At 48.2% G+C, this 14,820-nt stretch overlaps 1 protein-coding gene across 2 annotated transcripts in view; it reads right to left on the bottom strand.

Annotated features, from left to right (window-relative positions):
• ATRN (attractin) overlaps positions 1-2,528 on the bottom strand; it is a 130,833-nt gene extending 128,305 nt beyond the window's left edge. For both annotated transcript variants that reach the window (XM_085545912.1, XM_015862984.3), the window contains exon 1: positions 2,077-2,528. In XM_085545912.1, coding sequence (XP_085402038.1) covers positions 2,077-2,402 — 326 coding nt within the window. In that variant the 5' untranslated portion in view covers positions 2,403-2,528. The remainder of the gene's footprint in view (positions 1-2,076) is intronic.
• Between the last annotated feature and the right edge of the window lie 12,292 nt (positions 2,529-14,820).

The following is a 14,820-nucleotide window of genomic DNA, read 5'->3' as shown; positions in this document are numbered from 1 at the left end:
GTAATTTTCACCTGCCCTCGTACTTCCTATTCCTACCTGCAGCATTTAATAAGCAAAGCTTTTAAAGCCAAGCTCTCGGCAGCCTCAAAAATAATTAGAAACCAAAGAAAAGCTGCAATGCCATTTGTGACAGAGGAAAGGGTGAGCTCAGTGCACACTGCAAAGCTCTGATCACCGCTGAGAAACCCTCGCTGGCACTTTTCTCAGGGCTCAAAGTCTAAATAACACGACAAGGAAACCTCGATTCACCAACAGGTAAATGAAGGAGATGGAGTGAAGAACACGGGCTGATAATTTTCAGTGGTAATTTTTACACTGGAATCTGCGTAAAGAACGAACAAGGAGCTTCATCAAAACAGACAAAAGCAGCCTGCAGCACACGTCGACCAGCTCTTTTGTTACCCAGCAGCACTTTACATCGCTCTGCCTCTATTCAGATTTGGTCCCCTTCAACTTACAAATATCCTCAAGTGCTCGAGGAAGCTAAGACATAAGTAGCTATCTCCAAAAGCTCTCTAGATGAGAGGGAAATACTTATCACCACGCCGGCTATAAACACTCAAAAGGAAGCTTTCAGCTTCCAGAGTTTCCTTGGAAAATCCCTTTATGATCAGCTGCATCGCGCATCCATCCCATGTAAATACAAATGAGAATAAAGATAATTATAGATATCTGTACGAAGCTCCACTTCGCAAGCATACAAAGTGTTTTTCCTCGTGCACGCAGCTCCTTCTTCCCCCACATTTACATTAAGTGCTTTCCATAGGAGCTCCCCCAGAAGGCAGCACTGCCCAGGAGAACGTTTTCATTTCCTTCTTCCCCCAAGAATCAACCCTGCTGAGACTTCACCAAACACATGCAGACACACACTGATAACAGGTCACCATCTTACAGACCCTTCTGCTGCAAACCTAAGTGAAGCCAGGGTGAATTCCCAACCTATTTCCATGTGGATTTCCAATCTAGCAAGCTGTAGGACAGACACAGCCCAATTCAGCATCCCATTGCCACTAGAAATGGTCCCAACAGTGCTGGACCAGCACAGTCCAACCCAGAGATCACTCCTCAGCACCATATATACATGCTGTCTGAAAACACACAGGGCTGCTTTGCCAAGAACCACTTTTTAGCCATTTCTCCCACCCAAAAAATGTCCCAGCCTGGAAACAATCCCTGCACACCAGCCCCAATGCTGTTGGTTCGGTTCTGTCTTCAACCCCACACAAACCCATCCATCGCTCCCCTGTCCCTCCCCAAGAGCCAGCACTGCTCTTACCCACCCTAAAAGCTGCATCTCCCCCCCCGTGCAATCCTCTCTCTCAGCCTTAAGCCTTCCTGCCCCATTGCAACCTGCTGCTGGCTGGATCCTGCCCCTACCCCACTGCATTCCCCCATCAATCATCCCCACCTCACTCCCTCTCCAGCCCTCACATAAAGCAAACACAACCACTCCTGATCCACCGCTACCATCTCCCACTTCTCTTCCCCCCACAGCCCTGCACCTACTTCCAACTGCTCCCAGACCCAGGTAGGAACACCCCAAACCTCCAATATCCCCTTCTAACTCCACTACCAACCCTACACCTACACCCCACTGCCCTCATAATGCATTGCACAACCACCCTCAGAGCTTCACCACCTCCGTGAACCCCCAGACGGGCTCTTCACACCCTTCAACCCCACTGTAAACCCGTAGATGGGCTTCCTGCAACTTGGAAACACTGAAACCCAGCCCTCACACCCTATCAACCCATTCTGCTCCCTACAACTCGTGAGCACCTATCGCTTGCTCCTTACACCGTGGAAGCCTCCGAACCCACTTCGGAGCCCCCAAATGGACTCCTGGTCCCTTGCAAACCCCTTTAAAACACACTTAATCTGCTACTTGCGAGACCCACACCCAAACCTCAACTTGAGGCTGCGCTCCCCCCACACAACACCTCCTCGTGAGTCCCCACATTGGCTCTTTGTGCCTTCCGAGCCCCCTAATCCCCCCCCTCACACCATCACTCATCTGAGAGCCCACAAACGACCTCCTCACTCCCCAGCACCCCCTTGGGATCCTATAGACCTCACCTGAATCGTCCCCCGCAGTGCTGGCACTGATCTCCCACCCAGCCGGGCTGACACTCGCACTGCCCGGTGCCCGGTTGGCACCGCCCGCCATTGGCACACGGTTTGTCGCATTCTTTCGCCGTTCCTCCATCCTCTTCCTTCTCATCGGCGGCAGCGGCGGCGGCTGGCCCTAATCCCGGCACGGCCGGTAACAGCAACAACAACAGCGCTAACAGCAACCTCTGAGGCCTCCCAACCCTCCAAGCCGGGCCCCGCCGCGCCATCTGCCGCCGACTCCGACTGCGGGAGGAGGGGCGGCCGGGGGGCGGCGGGACGACGAGGACCATCCGCCGCCGGGGAACCTCCTCCTCCCCGGGACGGTGGCCGACGAGGGGTGGGGGATGTTCCTCTGTTACGGTGGCCGAAGAGGAGGCGACGGGGATGGGAAGGAGGGAGGGGAACCGGGAGGCGCCGCCGGGCTGCGGGCGATGGCGTCACGGCGGGGCGGGCGGCTCGTCCCGCCCTTTACCTCAGTGAGGCCGTTGTGGGGTCGTCCGTTCGTTGGGGTTGATGTGAAATAGGTGTAGAAAGGAAGGAAAACTGTGGGAATCAAGTGTTGTTTCTGCATTTAGAATAAGATAAGAGTATTTTATTTCAAGGTCTCGTTATATAAGTGAAGCAATTTGTTGTTATTAGGTAGAAGTCACAGGTATAAAGACTGCAGGTCCTGTCTGTCCAGCTGTCTGAAATAGAACTACTGTTTTTTGGTGCTGGATAAATAAGACCTGAGTAATAAAGGATCCAAAGAGGAGAAGTTAAAATAATTAACAATATGCCTGTATAAACTAGCAACAATGTATGTATTAATGTTTTGTTGTACAAAAATAAAAGTCGTGACATACCTAAGGACTGGAATCACACACACACACCCCAGAATGGAAGAAGCTTTGAAGGGAATCAACATATCAATACGATAAGATACCGAGACATCGGTATCCCAGTCACTGCTGCCATCACAAGATGGTTTGGGTTGGAAAAGACCCTTAAAGGCCTGTCTGGTCCCACTCCCCTGCAGTGAATTGGGATGCTCACAGCTCCATCAGCTGCTCACAGCCCCATCCACACTGACCCTGGTCGCCTTAAGGGGTAAAAATACTTTTTCCTTTATATCCAAGTCTCATAATTTGGGTAATTAACACCTCGTTTCAACTATAGAAAATTAACAGCATCTGAGAAGTGTTTTGTGTTGTTTTGTTTTAATGGAATGAAATTTTGCTCATATTTTCCCCTATAAAAAGGGCCAGCAGGGTTTAGGTCCAGCAGTACAGAGTCACAACAAACCAGACACAAATTGCCAACTCACTGCCTTTAAGTGGTTCATTTGTATATACAAATCAAGCTACCAGCTACCTGTGCTGAGAGAGGCTCTTCAGTGGGAGCTTCAGTGTCTTCCAAGTAAGTCACCAGGGATACTGAAAACACAGGTATTGAGCAGATAGGAAAGAAAACAATCTTAAGCCCAACCTTAGAGCCTCCATCCTCTGCCCAGATCTGCCCACCTGTATTTATCAGAGGGAACAATTACTTTTACTTTCACAACGCCTGCTTGCCCCTCTCTTGCCAAACACAAGGGATGAAAGTAAAAACACTGATTGACGGGATGAAAATAAAAACACTGATTGACGCAATGAGAATAAACAGTCTGTTCACATCCTCAAGTTGAATTTCACTGCGTCAGACTTGGAGGAGAGCTTTTGTGCTACGTGGTTTGTAGCTACATGGTTTACATTGTGCTACATGGGGATTTTTTTCAACCTAAGCTTGTTATGACAACACAAGATGCCATCTCTCCTTGTATCTCTCCCTACCCTTTTCCTATAGCAGCTTGTTCCTTAAAATTGATAAATCAAGAGAAGAATAAATCTACTAAACAACTGAAGGAATCAGATGTGTGCAGGAGTGAGTCGGTTGGTTGGTGTTATCAAGCCAACTTCAGCTCTTAAATGAAGGGTTAAGAAGGATCAGCTCAGCTGTACGGGATCATCCGGAGCATGAGAATAGGGTGAAAGTGTTATCACATCAATGCACGCTGATCATTCAGCTCCTGCAGCATTCATCAGCTGCCGGTGGCCAATCTCAAATGCTTCTGAGAAGACTAACATCCGTCAGCGTTGCACAACAGGAGAAATCCTTTCCTGACCTTGTTAGGGATCACACTGTGCCCTGTTGCTATCCGGAATAAAACATTAACTGTGGGAGATCATTATTGTTAAATTAACTTTAATCTGTCCAGTTTTAACATGTGAATAACGTTCCCAAGGTCTTTTTGTATGTGTGTGTGTGTCGAGCAACTTTCCAACACACAAATATAGGTTGGAAGGGGAGGGGTTTGGTTATCTCAGAAGGCAAGCAAAGCTATTTTTGTTTTGGAAAGCAGAAATACTTTGTAATAGATGTACTAGAATGATTAAAACGCCCTTTCCTGGCAGCAGGAGCTGCAAGACAATGGTGTTTTTGCAAACCATGCGTAGCAAGAGGAGTGAATTGAGAGACAGAGGAGTCTCCTTATCACAGCAACAAAAAAAAACACAAGTCATCAGAATAACACTTGGGTGACTGTCACACAACTTGAAAACAAAAGCTAATTGGTAAGCAAGGGTTTATTTGGACGCTGATTGTAAGCAAGGCTGCAATGGGCAAGTAGCACTAGCACTGAGTTATAGTTGCGAGGAGCTGCACTCGCCCCTTTTTCACTCTTGCTGCCAAACTTTTATGACCCTGTATGTTGTCACTATACTTAAATTAAATACATATTTACTCTGCACATATTTGCACAGTGTCTAAGTCGAGTTGCTACCCTCTTCACATGCCCAATGACAGGATAGCCAGAGACACTCGTTAACAAACTGGCCTCTGGGGTGAAATTATGTCCTCGTTAAGAAGACTTCCATTGATATTAATAGGATCAGACCATCATTGCTGAGGGCTGAGTCAGGGTTGGGCTGGGTGTCTTGGGAGTGTAAACAACGGAGCTGCCCTGCGAGGCCGGTCCCTCGGCTTCTTTATCTCTGCAGCTCCATTGGGTCGAGTCACAGCAATACCTGGGGTCAAAAACCACATGAAGCCACAGCCCCAGCACCACCTTATAAATGCATTTTTTTCCTTCTGTTCAGATGAGCCCTGCTGAAGGACTGAACTCCAAAATAACTCCCTTCCCAAGGGCCTGACACCAGCTGTTTCCAATTAGCTGCCAGCCCAGCGTCACCAGTTTTGCTATTCCTCACCCAACATGACATTCCCACCCTGTGTTCCCAAATCCTCCCTTCACTCAATGGCCTTTCCAGCTGCCCTTGCTAGACCTGGATCACACCAGTCCAACAGCGTGTCCTTGCTGCCCACCCTAACACCCTCCTTGCTCTACAAAGAGCAGGAGAAAGGAAAAGAATATCCATCCATCCATCACTGGGTATTAAATGTGGAGGTTGGTGGGGGGCAGAGGGTGTGTGATTGGAGCTTGATGATCCTTGAGGTCCCTTCCAACCCAAACCATTCTATGACTATGATATTCTAGGATTCTACGATCATTCATCCACTCATTATGGCACATATAGACATGAGCTTGGAGACTGCTAGAGTTCTGGTTTGATTTCTCTTTTACTTTCTCTAGATGTGAAAGTAGTGACCAAAGGTCTTTAGACAATATGCTTAATAAAGGGCGTAATGTAGTAAATAAAGTGCTGCAGGGGGACAAAGGTCTGATGAATAATGATGAGTAGCTGTAAAATACTTTGTGTGCTCACAGATGCTTTAGATCCTTTTATTTCTAGAGTCGGGGGAAACTCATAATAAAACTTCATTGTGGCTGCAGAAATTCAGGCAGAGAAGAATAGAATATTACAGAGCTGTAGTCACACTGTAACAGGCTGTCAATGTCCCATCCTTGGAGGTATTCAAAGCCAAGTTGGGATGGGGGCCCTGGACAAGCTGATCTGAAGGGGGCAACCAGCCCACAGCAGAGTGTTGGAAATAGATGATCTCTACGGTCCCTTCTAACCAAAGCCATTCTATAATTTCTCTATCTCATTGAAAAGAACCCATCTTTCATGCTATACAATTCTGCAGTGCCACATGGCCCGGCTCAGTGGAAGGCACTGCGGTGGCCGAGTTACTTGCAGCACATCTTCTCTTGTAGATTTTCTATTCAAACACCAACCAAACCTGAACCAGCCTTCCTGATGAGACCGAACTTTAGAAAGCTTTATCGGGATGACGTTTTGCTGCCTTGAGCTGCGTCTTTGATCAAAAGTGCTCCAGTTTCCAGCTTGTCTTGAAAGAGCTTTATGGAAAGATTTGTCCCATATATCTCTCCCGTGTTCAATGGGAAGATGTGCAGGCTCTGAAAAACAGCATTCGATCGCCTCGAGTTGGGTGGCTGTGAGAACAGAGCGTGTGTTTGGGAGGATGTGGGTGTGAGTGGGGCTGGGACAGAAGTGTAAATTATTTACCGAATCTCCCTCTCTGTTGAAAAGGAAAAGTGTTGTTTGTAAGCAGTTATTCTTCCCAGTGCAGCCGTCCCATCCAGCCTGTTCTTTGCAAAGAGTGCTCTGAATACATCAGCCTTTTTCTGCAAGAACAGAGCAAAGTCCCCAGTGTGGTAAGTGACTGAAAGACCATTGACCAACGATACTGAATCAAATGCAGTCTGGGGAAAGCCTCCGTGCTATAAAAACAGCTCTGTCTGCTCTCCTTGCATAAGGGAGGGAATGGGGACATGCATTCAGAGGCAGCCCGGTACAATGTGGCACATTCAGCTGGATTCTTCAGGGCGTTTTGGGTAGGAACAAAGGAAAGCAAGGCAGTTTCGTGCATTGGAAACAAAACTCCAACGAAACAGTGAAGACGGGCTGGGCTGGGATGCGTTTCTTGAGTCTGGTCTCTGGGTTGTGTATCTCTGGGCCTGGCCCTGGGCACCATCACTGTCTCCTTGCACATCCCTGCAGGGCTTTATGGCCATGCATAGGATCCCCATGAACCTCCCTTGCTCCATGCTGAGCATCCCCAGCTCTTTCAGCCTCTCCCCACAGAAACACTGCAGTTCCTTCAGCATCACCAAGGCCGTATGTTGGGCACTCCCCATATGCCCTGAGTTCTCTGGGGGTCCAGAAACTGGCCTTGCCTTAATACCTTTCCCTGAGTAAAACTATGCTGCTTTAAACTGATTTAATCATGGGCTGGGTGTTGTGTTTGCAGAATCATAAGGTTGGAGAAGACAGTCAAGGTCATCAGGTCTAGCTGTAAGGAAAGAGTGGTGAGGTGCTGGAAAGGGCTGCCCAGAGGGGCTATGAGTGCTCTGCCCCTGGAGGTGTTCAAGGCCAGGTTGGATGGGGCCCTGGGCAGCCTGATCTAGTATTAAATGGGGAAGCTGGTGGCCCTGTATGCGGCAGCGGGGTTGGAGCTTGATGATCCTTGAGGTCCCTTCCAACCCAAGCCATTCTATGAGATTCTGTGTTGCCCAACCACCTCAACCTTGTTTGATTTCACCATAAGTTCTTCTGGGACCTGGAGCCTCCCGTTCACACAAAGCTTATTAATTCACCCAGATGTTTCCATGTGTAATTAAGAGCTTGAATGGTCGGACAGACTTCCGTGGGAGTGCCTGCATGTGTGGTTGAACTTGTGCCTGCAGTTTAACAAGAGTGAAACCTCCTCGTGCCCTGATGAAACAGCACACGGTGAACCTGGTTCCAGGTTGCATCAACTCGTCCTACTTCCTCCTATTGCGACGGGACAAACCAGTATGTAGTTACTGATTTTAAACCCAGGTTTGAAACCAGTTCTCCAAACGCCTCTTGCACTCCAGCACAAAAATAGTTGTGCAAAGCATAATTGGTTTAATAAAGCCCAGGTTGATGACAGCGTGGAAGCAAGTGTTGTGTTAGAAACAGTGTGAACATCACCGGGGAGTGGGAAGCAATTAGAAGATACATAGGGGGATGCACAAATATACAGAGCACACATGGTGTATGGGGATGTATTTGTCTTATGGTTGGAACAAGCAGAAGTGTGTGATCAAGGGAAAGAAAACACTGAGATTGGAAGGCATCACCATGTGCAAAACCCCTCCCAGCCCTCGGAGCAATGCTTGGGGCTTGAAAATAAATGGTCACCACCTCTGGCCACTAAAGCAAGATTAATAGTTCCACGCTACTTAACTCCAGCACAGCCATCAATACCTGCATATTACAGGGCTTAACAGAGGATTAAACCAATTTTATGAGTGAGAGAAACTTGGAAGGAGGAACGCTCACTGTGCACTTATTTAAGTCAGTGTCACTCCTCCAAGAGCACCATGAGCAGGGCGTGGGGTTTGAGGGAATAAACTGCGGGCAGATGGGCTCTGCATGGAGGAATGAGGCCTTGCAAAGTCTGGAGGAGAGGGATTGTGATGGGAGAGAAAGGGAAGCTGAAAAGAACAGGGAATGGTTGTGAGTCCAGTGCAGTGTTGGAGTGATAAGCTCCAGGAACTGGAGGCAAGGAGGGACTGTGGCTGTGTGCCTCCATCCTGCAGCCCTGTAGGAGAGTGTTGTGCTCCCGCCCCACCTGCAGCCCATGGTCTCACATCTCAGTGCCTCAGTCATAATGCTGTGGCATAATTCGAGGGCACTGTGCTGCAAAGTGAGCCCTGAGCAGCTGTTTGAGGCAGCAGAGTGTTTGGCTCAAGAAGAATATTGCTGTATAATCCCTCGGGCTTCTTGGGAGGAAACTGTGTCTCATTATAATCCAAGAAGAGCTGAGAGTTGGGCTTGGCTGGGTTGTTTTTTTTTTTTTTGTTTCTTTCTTTCGGTTTAACATTATTAAAATGTAAAATCTGTTGTGATTCATCCAAGGAAAAGCTCTGCTGCTTTTCTTCTGCTGCTCTGAGCATCGTTAGTGTGTGTGTCCAGTCTGAGCAGAGGCAGCAGGAGAGGAAGAGGGGCAGAGGAAGAGGAGAAACCCAGCCTTGTTCAGCATGTTCTGCAAATGGGGGTTAGCGTGGGAAGAGTGGAAATGCCTCGTGCATCAGCTAAAAAGCCCCTGCTCCTTGTGCACACAAAGGTGGCTGCTGCAGAAAACACGGGTGGAAAGGGAGCTCTTCAGCAACGAGATGCTCCCAAGAGGTGTCTTTAGAGCTGTGTTGTGTGTTATAGAAGCAACCCCGGATAGAGGCTTTATCTGCAGATCTGTGAGTCAGCTGGCGCTTGGTGCTGGGAGATAAATACGCTATTTAAGTACACACAATAATACCCACCTCGAAGGAGCAGCTTTGAGACTCAGACGATCGATATGACCAGCACGTTTGCTAACTTCATGCAGAGATCAGCGTGAAGGAGTTGTTGTGGTTAAACTCAGAACCGCTGGGGAGAGCCAAGAAAATGCATTCCTTGGCTGAACCGTGTTCCAGCGACGAGTGGGCGGTGATGGCCTTTGCAAAGTCATGAGCACTGTCCTTGCTCCAACCCAGAAGTGCTGCATCTGCTCTGTGTTATTGGATGTGTTTTCAATACTGCTGCCTCTGTCTCAAAGGCTGGGACTCATCTCTCATGTCTCATGAGATATTGACAGCGCGGGTGTCTCGATTTGAGTCCCAGAGGTTTTCTCTGTGGTCAATAGAGAGCTGTAGGCAGTTCAGTGGGGGATTTTCAAGAGATCTGTCTACATACGGCTGCAAAGGCTCTCTGACCAATCTGTATAGACACAGCACAGCAGATACCTTCAGATGCCCACATGGATCCCACTCACATTTACCTACAAACTGAAGCACAGCAGTGTTGCTTCCCTATCAGAATGCTTGGCTTTGAATGAGGATGATATATTACATTTGCTCCATAACACAGCCTGAGCTCCAGGGCTCCTGATTCAGATGCTCAGCAATGCCTTGGGCTGCTTGTGATGTGTCCTCTTTGCTCGAGGACGGTGCTCTCAGCAGTTTTCAAAGCTGAAAATTCCTTTTTGCCTGCATTTTGATTCACAATGAGGTCACTAGATCCCTTATCAGCACTGTGTCCCATCTCTGTGATGGTGGGAACTTTCGCCCATACACCTGGGGACCCTGAGGAACACCTTATTGAGCATCCTGTTTCCAAAACCTACCCATAAAGCAAAACCACTGCTCTAGGTTTATTTATGCCTCTAGGCAACTCCAAGATGCAGTCATAAAACTGTATGTGTTATGAGGAGCCGTGGGAGGTCCCTGGCCCTTCCTCTGTCCCATGGCAAGGCTGTTGCACTGTTATAGACCAAGGGCACGGCAGTCTGCTTTGTGGTCACTGAGAGCAAACGCTGCCTGTGCTGTGAGCTGGATGGGAGTCCATAATGAATGTGGTGCATGCCCCATCCCTGGACACATTCAGGTCATCCTGGAAGGGACTCTGAGCACCTGGTGGAGCTGTGGGTGTCTCTGTTCATTGCAGGGGGGTTGGAACAGATGACCTTTAAGGGTCCCCTCCAACTCCTGCAATTCCATGACTCTATTCCTTGAGCAGGATGTTGGACCAGATGGGTCCCTTCCAATCTCAGCTTTAGGGATTCCAGGATGGAGAAGCCAGAGTCCCACATCACTTTCACTGACTAATGGTCACGTGTTTTCTTTGAAATACTATTGAAGCCCATCTCGTAATGAGACATATTGCATCCTGCCATTAGTTTTAAAAGAGATCAATGCACTTATAATGGCAATGTATTGGTGAAAAGAGTATTGGATTTTTCTGCTGCCGAGCGTAATGTAAGCATACAGCTGGTGGCCGAAATGGTCCAGTGCTCAATTCATTGAGGACATTACATGTGCTGTGTGTGTGTGTATAAACTTCAGCAAGGGATGTCCTTGTAAGCAATAGTGAGGAGAGAATTAAGGCAAAAGCAAACAAAAATACCAAACTCTGAGGGTCGCAAAGGATGCAGCTCATTGGAGAAAGGAATTAAAATGGAAAAGAAGGAGCTGTTGTTTGGTACGGGCTCAGCCTGCGAGGCAGGGGAAGGATGGAGTCACGAGGATGATGTGTTTGAGGGATGAGCTGGAAAATGACCCCAGCAGTGATGGTTTGTGGAAAAAGTCCCAGTGTGCTGTTGGAGAGGTGCCATAAATAACCCTTCCCCTCAGGGCAGCACACGTCCCTTCGGCTCACACAGAGATCTCATGATCGTGTCAAGGGACTCTTTTTCATAGCCGGGCACATGAAATATTTTGATGATTGTGTTTCCATTTTCCTTTAGCGAAGGATCTGCTTTAGGGCAAACGGAGCAAACGGCTGAATGGGTTTCACTGGGAGGCATGGGTTGGAGGGGGGGGGGGTGGGAGTGGGGATCATCAGGAGTGATTTTAGAGACACACAACAAGCACCCGGCGATAATTAAGTGCTGGAATATAACAACCTGCCATTAAACGTTGGCTTTGGAGTCCCAGCGGTGCTTGTATAGCAGTCTCAGTAATGGTGTCAAAGGAGGATATTCTCTGGGGGGATTGATGAGCAGTTAGAGCACGAAAGCTCCCCCACCAGAAGGTTATCTCCAGGAAATGTCTGCGAGCTCGATGGTTATTACTTAAATAAACAGTGAATGCCGCTGTTGAATATAAAACTTGTTACACTGTCTTATAAAAATGCCAGGATAGAGGTGAAGGGGAAATGCATCACTGCAGATAGCCAGATGCCAGCCTTTTTCCACATCCTTTGCCGTAGCTTTAACACCCAAACCCCTTCATTTGCACACAGACACCATGCTGTGATCAATGGGTGTCTGGCATCTGCGCGGGAGAGTGGATATTTCTGCAAGAGCTGCTCTGTCATTAATGTATTGTTCCCATTTCCATTCACTTTTTTACAGCTTCTTCTTCTGCATGAGCAAACAGACCACGATGGACTCCTGGCTGATGGGTAGAGAAGTTCAGAAAGCTGCTGGGGAACACACAGTCTACAAGTTGGGACTGCTGATGTTTGCTTCGGCCCATAGTAGAGGCATAAGGATTAACCAGGCTTTGGAAAGGGAGCTCATCTTGGTGTTGGGATGGGCACTTCTTTGGACACAAGGTGGGGTGAGAAGCCATCTGCAAAGGAAGGAGAACCCATTGGGATGACCAATGATGTCATCCCAGTTGACGACCATGCACTTAAATTGAAACGAGTGGCATTCAGGTTAGCCAGCAGAAGAATGTTTCTCAGCCCCAATACCAGCTGGGTGAAGAAGCCATTGGATCAATACACAAGACTTGAGATCCTCCACCTGTAGACTTGTTGCCTTCATCCATTGTACATGTGGGCTGCTATAGCTGGCATAGCTCCCCAGATACAGTTCAGGTCATATTCACCCACTACAGAGTGGCAGAATAGAGACCCAGAATGTGGCCAGGAAACTTCAGGACTTCAAATGTGGCTTTTGAGCTCTGTGACTTCCTTCAGTCCCCAGCTGAATCTGTTCTTGTGGCTCCCACTCTCTGCACACTGATTGCCTGCTCTGGCTGTTGCAAGGCAGAAAGGCAATATATCTGCCTTTCTATATACAGCTGAATTGGCCTGAGCTTTACAAAGCTAATCAGCCATGAAAATGCCCCTCCTTGCCATCCTGGAAGAATTGACTTTAATGATGAGAGACATTCTCTTTCCAGCCTGGTCAAAAGGGTAGGAGGCCTTCTGGGGAGATTGCAGCTTGTCCTTGAGATCATCCCATGCAGTCTGAGGCCTTGCTCAGAGCTTTCTTTTAACCCTCTCCTACCCTGCAGTCAGGAATTGCCAGAGCTGAACTGCTGCACTGACAAAAGGCCTCACTTGCTTTGTAATTCCCTCTATGAGAGATCTTCTTTCAGCACTGAACTGCTGGTTGGCTCCATCTTCTTCCTCCTCTCTTGCACCCACTTCGCTCCTGGCACCCTTGGCCATCAGGACTGGGTGCAGCAGATGATCTTTAGTGATCTTTTCCAACCTTAATGATTCTATGATTTTGTGATTTTACTTGTGTTTGGCCAAAGAAAACTGGTGGGAAGGCAGCAGGTTTCTGGGTTATTTGTCCCATTGACAGCACAGGCAGAGTATCTTCTCCATGGAGGAGCAAGTGGTTGCCACTGTGGTGTCCCTAAGGAAACTGTGTGCAGTGGCTCGTGATGGAGACCCTCATAGAGGTAATAGCACCTATGGATTGCATAGCTGCACGGAATCAATGGGTATCCTCCTGCCCTTCCATCCATGTCACACACCCACACAGCACACAGATGTGGATTTCTCTCTTGCCTGGCCAGTGCTGTTGCTTGTGCCTATGTTTAGATCAATGATGCCAGCAGAACCCTGCACTGCAAGCATCTCAGCCACGTTGCCATTTTCCCTCATTACTCTCTGTATTGCCCTGCAGCAAAAACCTTTCCTCTTGCTGTCAGTCTCCAAGCAATGCTTCTCCTAAATAGCCCAGTCTCAGCCCTGGGGGCATTGAGATTTCATAGAAATGATGGTGTGTTTCATCCTATCTCCCTGCTCCTTCTGGAGAGCCCACAGTTAAGACTGAGATAGAAAGAATAAGAGGGGAGTCAAGGGCTGAGGCTGTCCCATGGTGGTAAAGCCTGTTAGTGAGGTGATCAGGGATTGTTCAACATGAGAATGGTGACACAGTGACACAGACTGTCCAGAGAAGCTTTGTCTGCCCCATCCCTGAAGGTGTTCAAGGCTGAGTTGGATGGAGCTCTGAGCAATTTGCTGTGCTGGGAGGTGGCCCCGACCACGGGATTTAGGACTGGGTGGGCTTTAAGGATTCTTCCAACCCAAATAATTCTGTGGTTCCATGAACTGGCTTTGCAGCAGCATCCAGGGCAATGACCATGGAAGAAAGTTTCTCCTGTGGGGCTGTTGCAGAGGGGCTGGGCAGTCTTGCTGTGTGTTTTAAGTTGCTGCGGTCAGCTGTGACATCCCAGCCTGGATCAGAGATGGCTGTAAGTCTTAGTCCAGCAGTCAGATCTTTCTGGTGTCTCTCCTGCAGACCTACATCAAATCAATATCATGAACACTGAGAAAAATATTCACACCCCATGTAGCTGTAGAGAACAAGAGAGGAAGGGCTGACAAGCAAGCAGTGCTGCAGTATAAATCCTCGTGCTGCTTCTGCTCCTTTTTTCTCCACACTCTTCAGGTACAACAATTAACACAGTAATGGGAGAAAAAAAAAGGTGAATTCAGCACAATCTAAAGACAAATCTTTCCAATTCCTCTGCAAGTTTTGCCCGGAGCTATCAGGGTCATGAATTTATGGCACATAGGAGCTCACTGTGTTTGCATGGAGGGTTGTGGTCTGTTTTGCCTCAGTGCTGTTCTTCAGGCTGGAAATCAGTCACCCTTTGCTGTGGGTCAGGAGAGAATATTCCCAATATAAATGGATTTGTATTACATAGAGATGAGTCCTGGAGGACTCGCCAGCAGAACGAGCCTCTGTCCAAGCCATTCAGCCCACAACTAGCATGAAATGGGAAGGGAGGGGTTCGGTCTCCACCATCAAATCCTTCCAATATTAACAGGAAAGGAGGCAATTACTCACCACGACAGCTTTGTAATCTGTGGAGGCCACTAAACTCATTGCACAAAACTAGTGGTTGCTTCATGGAAATGATGCTCAGTGCTGCGCTGCCATTGTGGATTCTGGTCCCTTCTTGGCCCCGATGAGTTCCTGCACTGATTTATTTAAGCTCGTGTCAGGTTGCTCAATGTCTGTAAGCCAAGCCCATCACTCCCCTGCCTCATTTTTTATGGTAGGACCATC

The sequence above is a fragment of the Coturnix japonica genome, chromosome 4, assembly GCF_054131305.1.
Source record: "Coturnix japonica strain WE chromosome 4, WE-NBRP24, whole genome shotgun sequence".
Taxonomy (NCBI): Eukaryota; Metazoa; Chordata; class Aves; order Galliformes; family Phasianidae; genus Coturnix; species Coturnix japonica.
The sequence above is the reverse complement of the archived record's forward strand: the minus strand, read 5'-3'. Positions and strand labels throughout refer to the sequence as shown.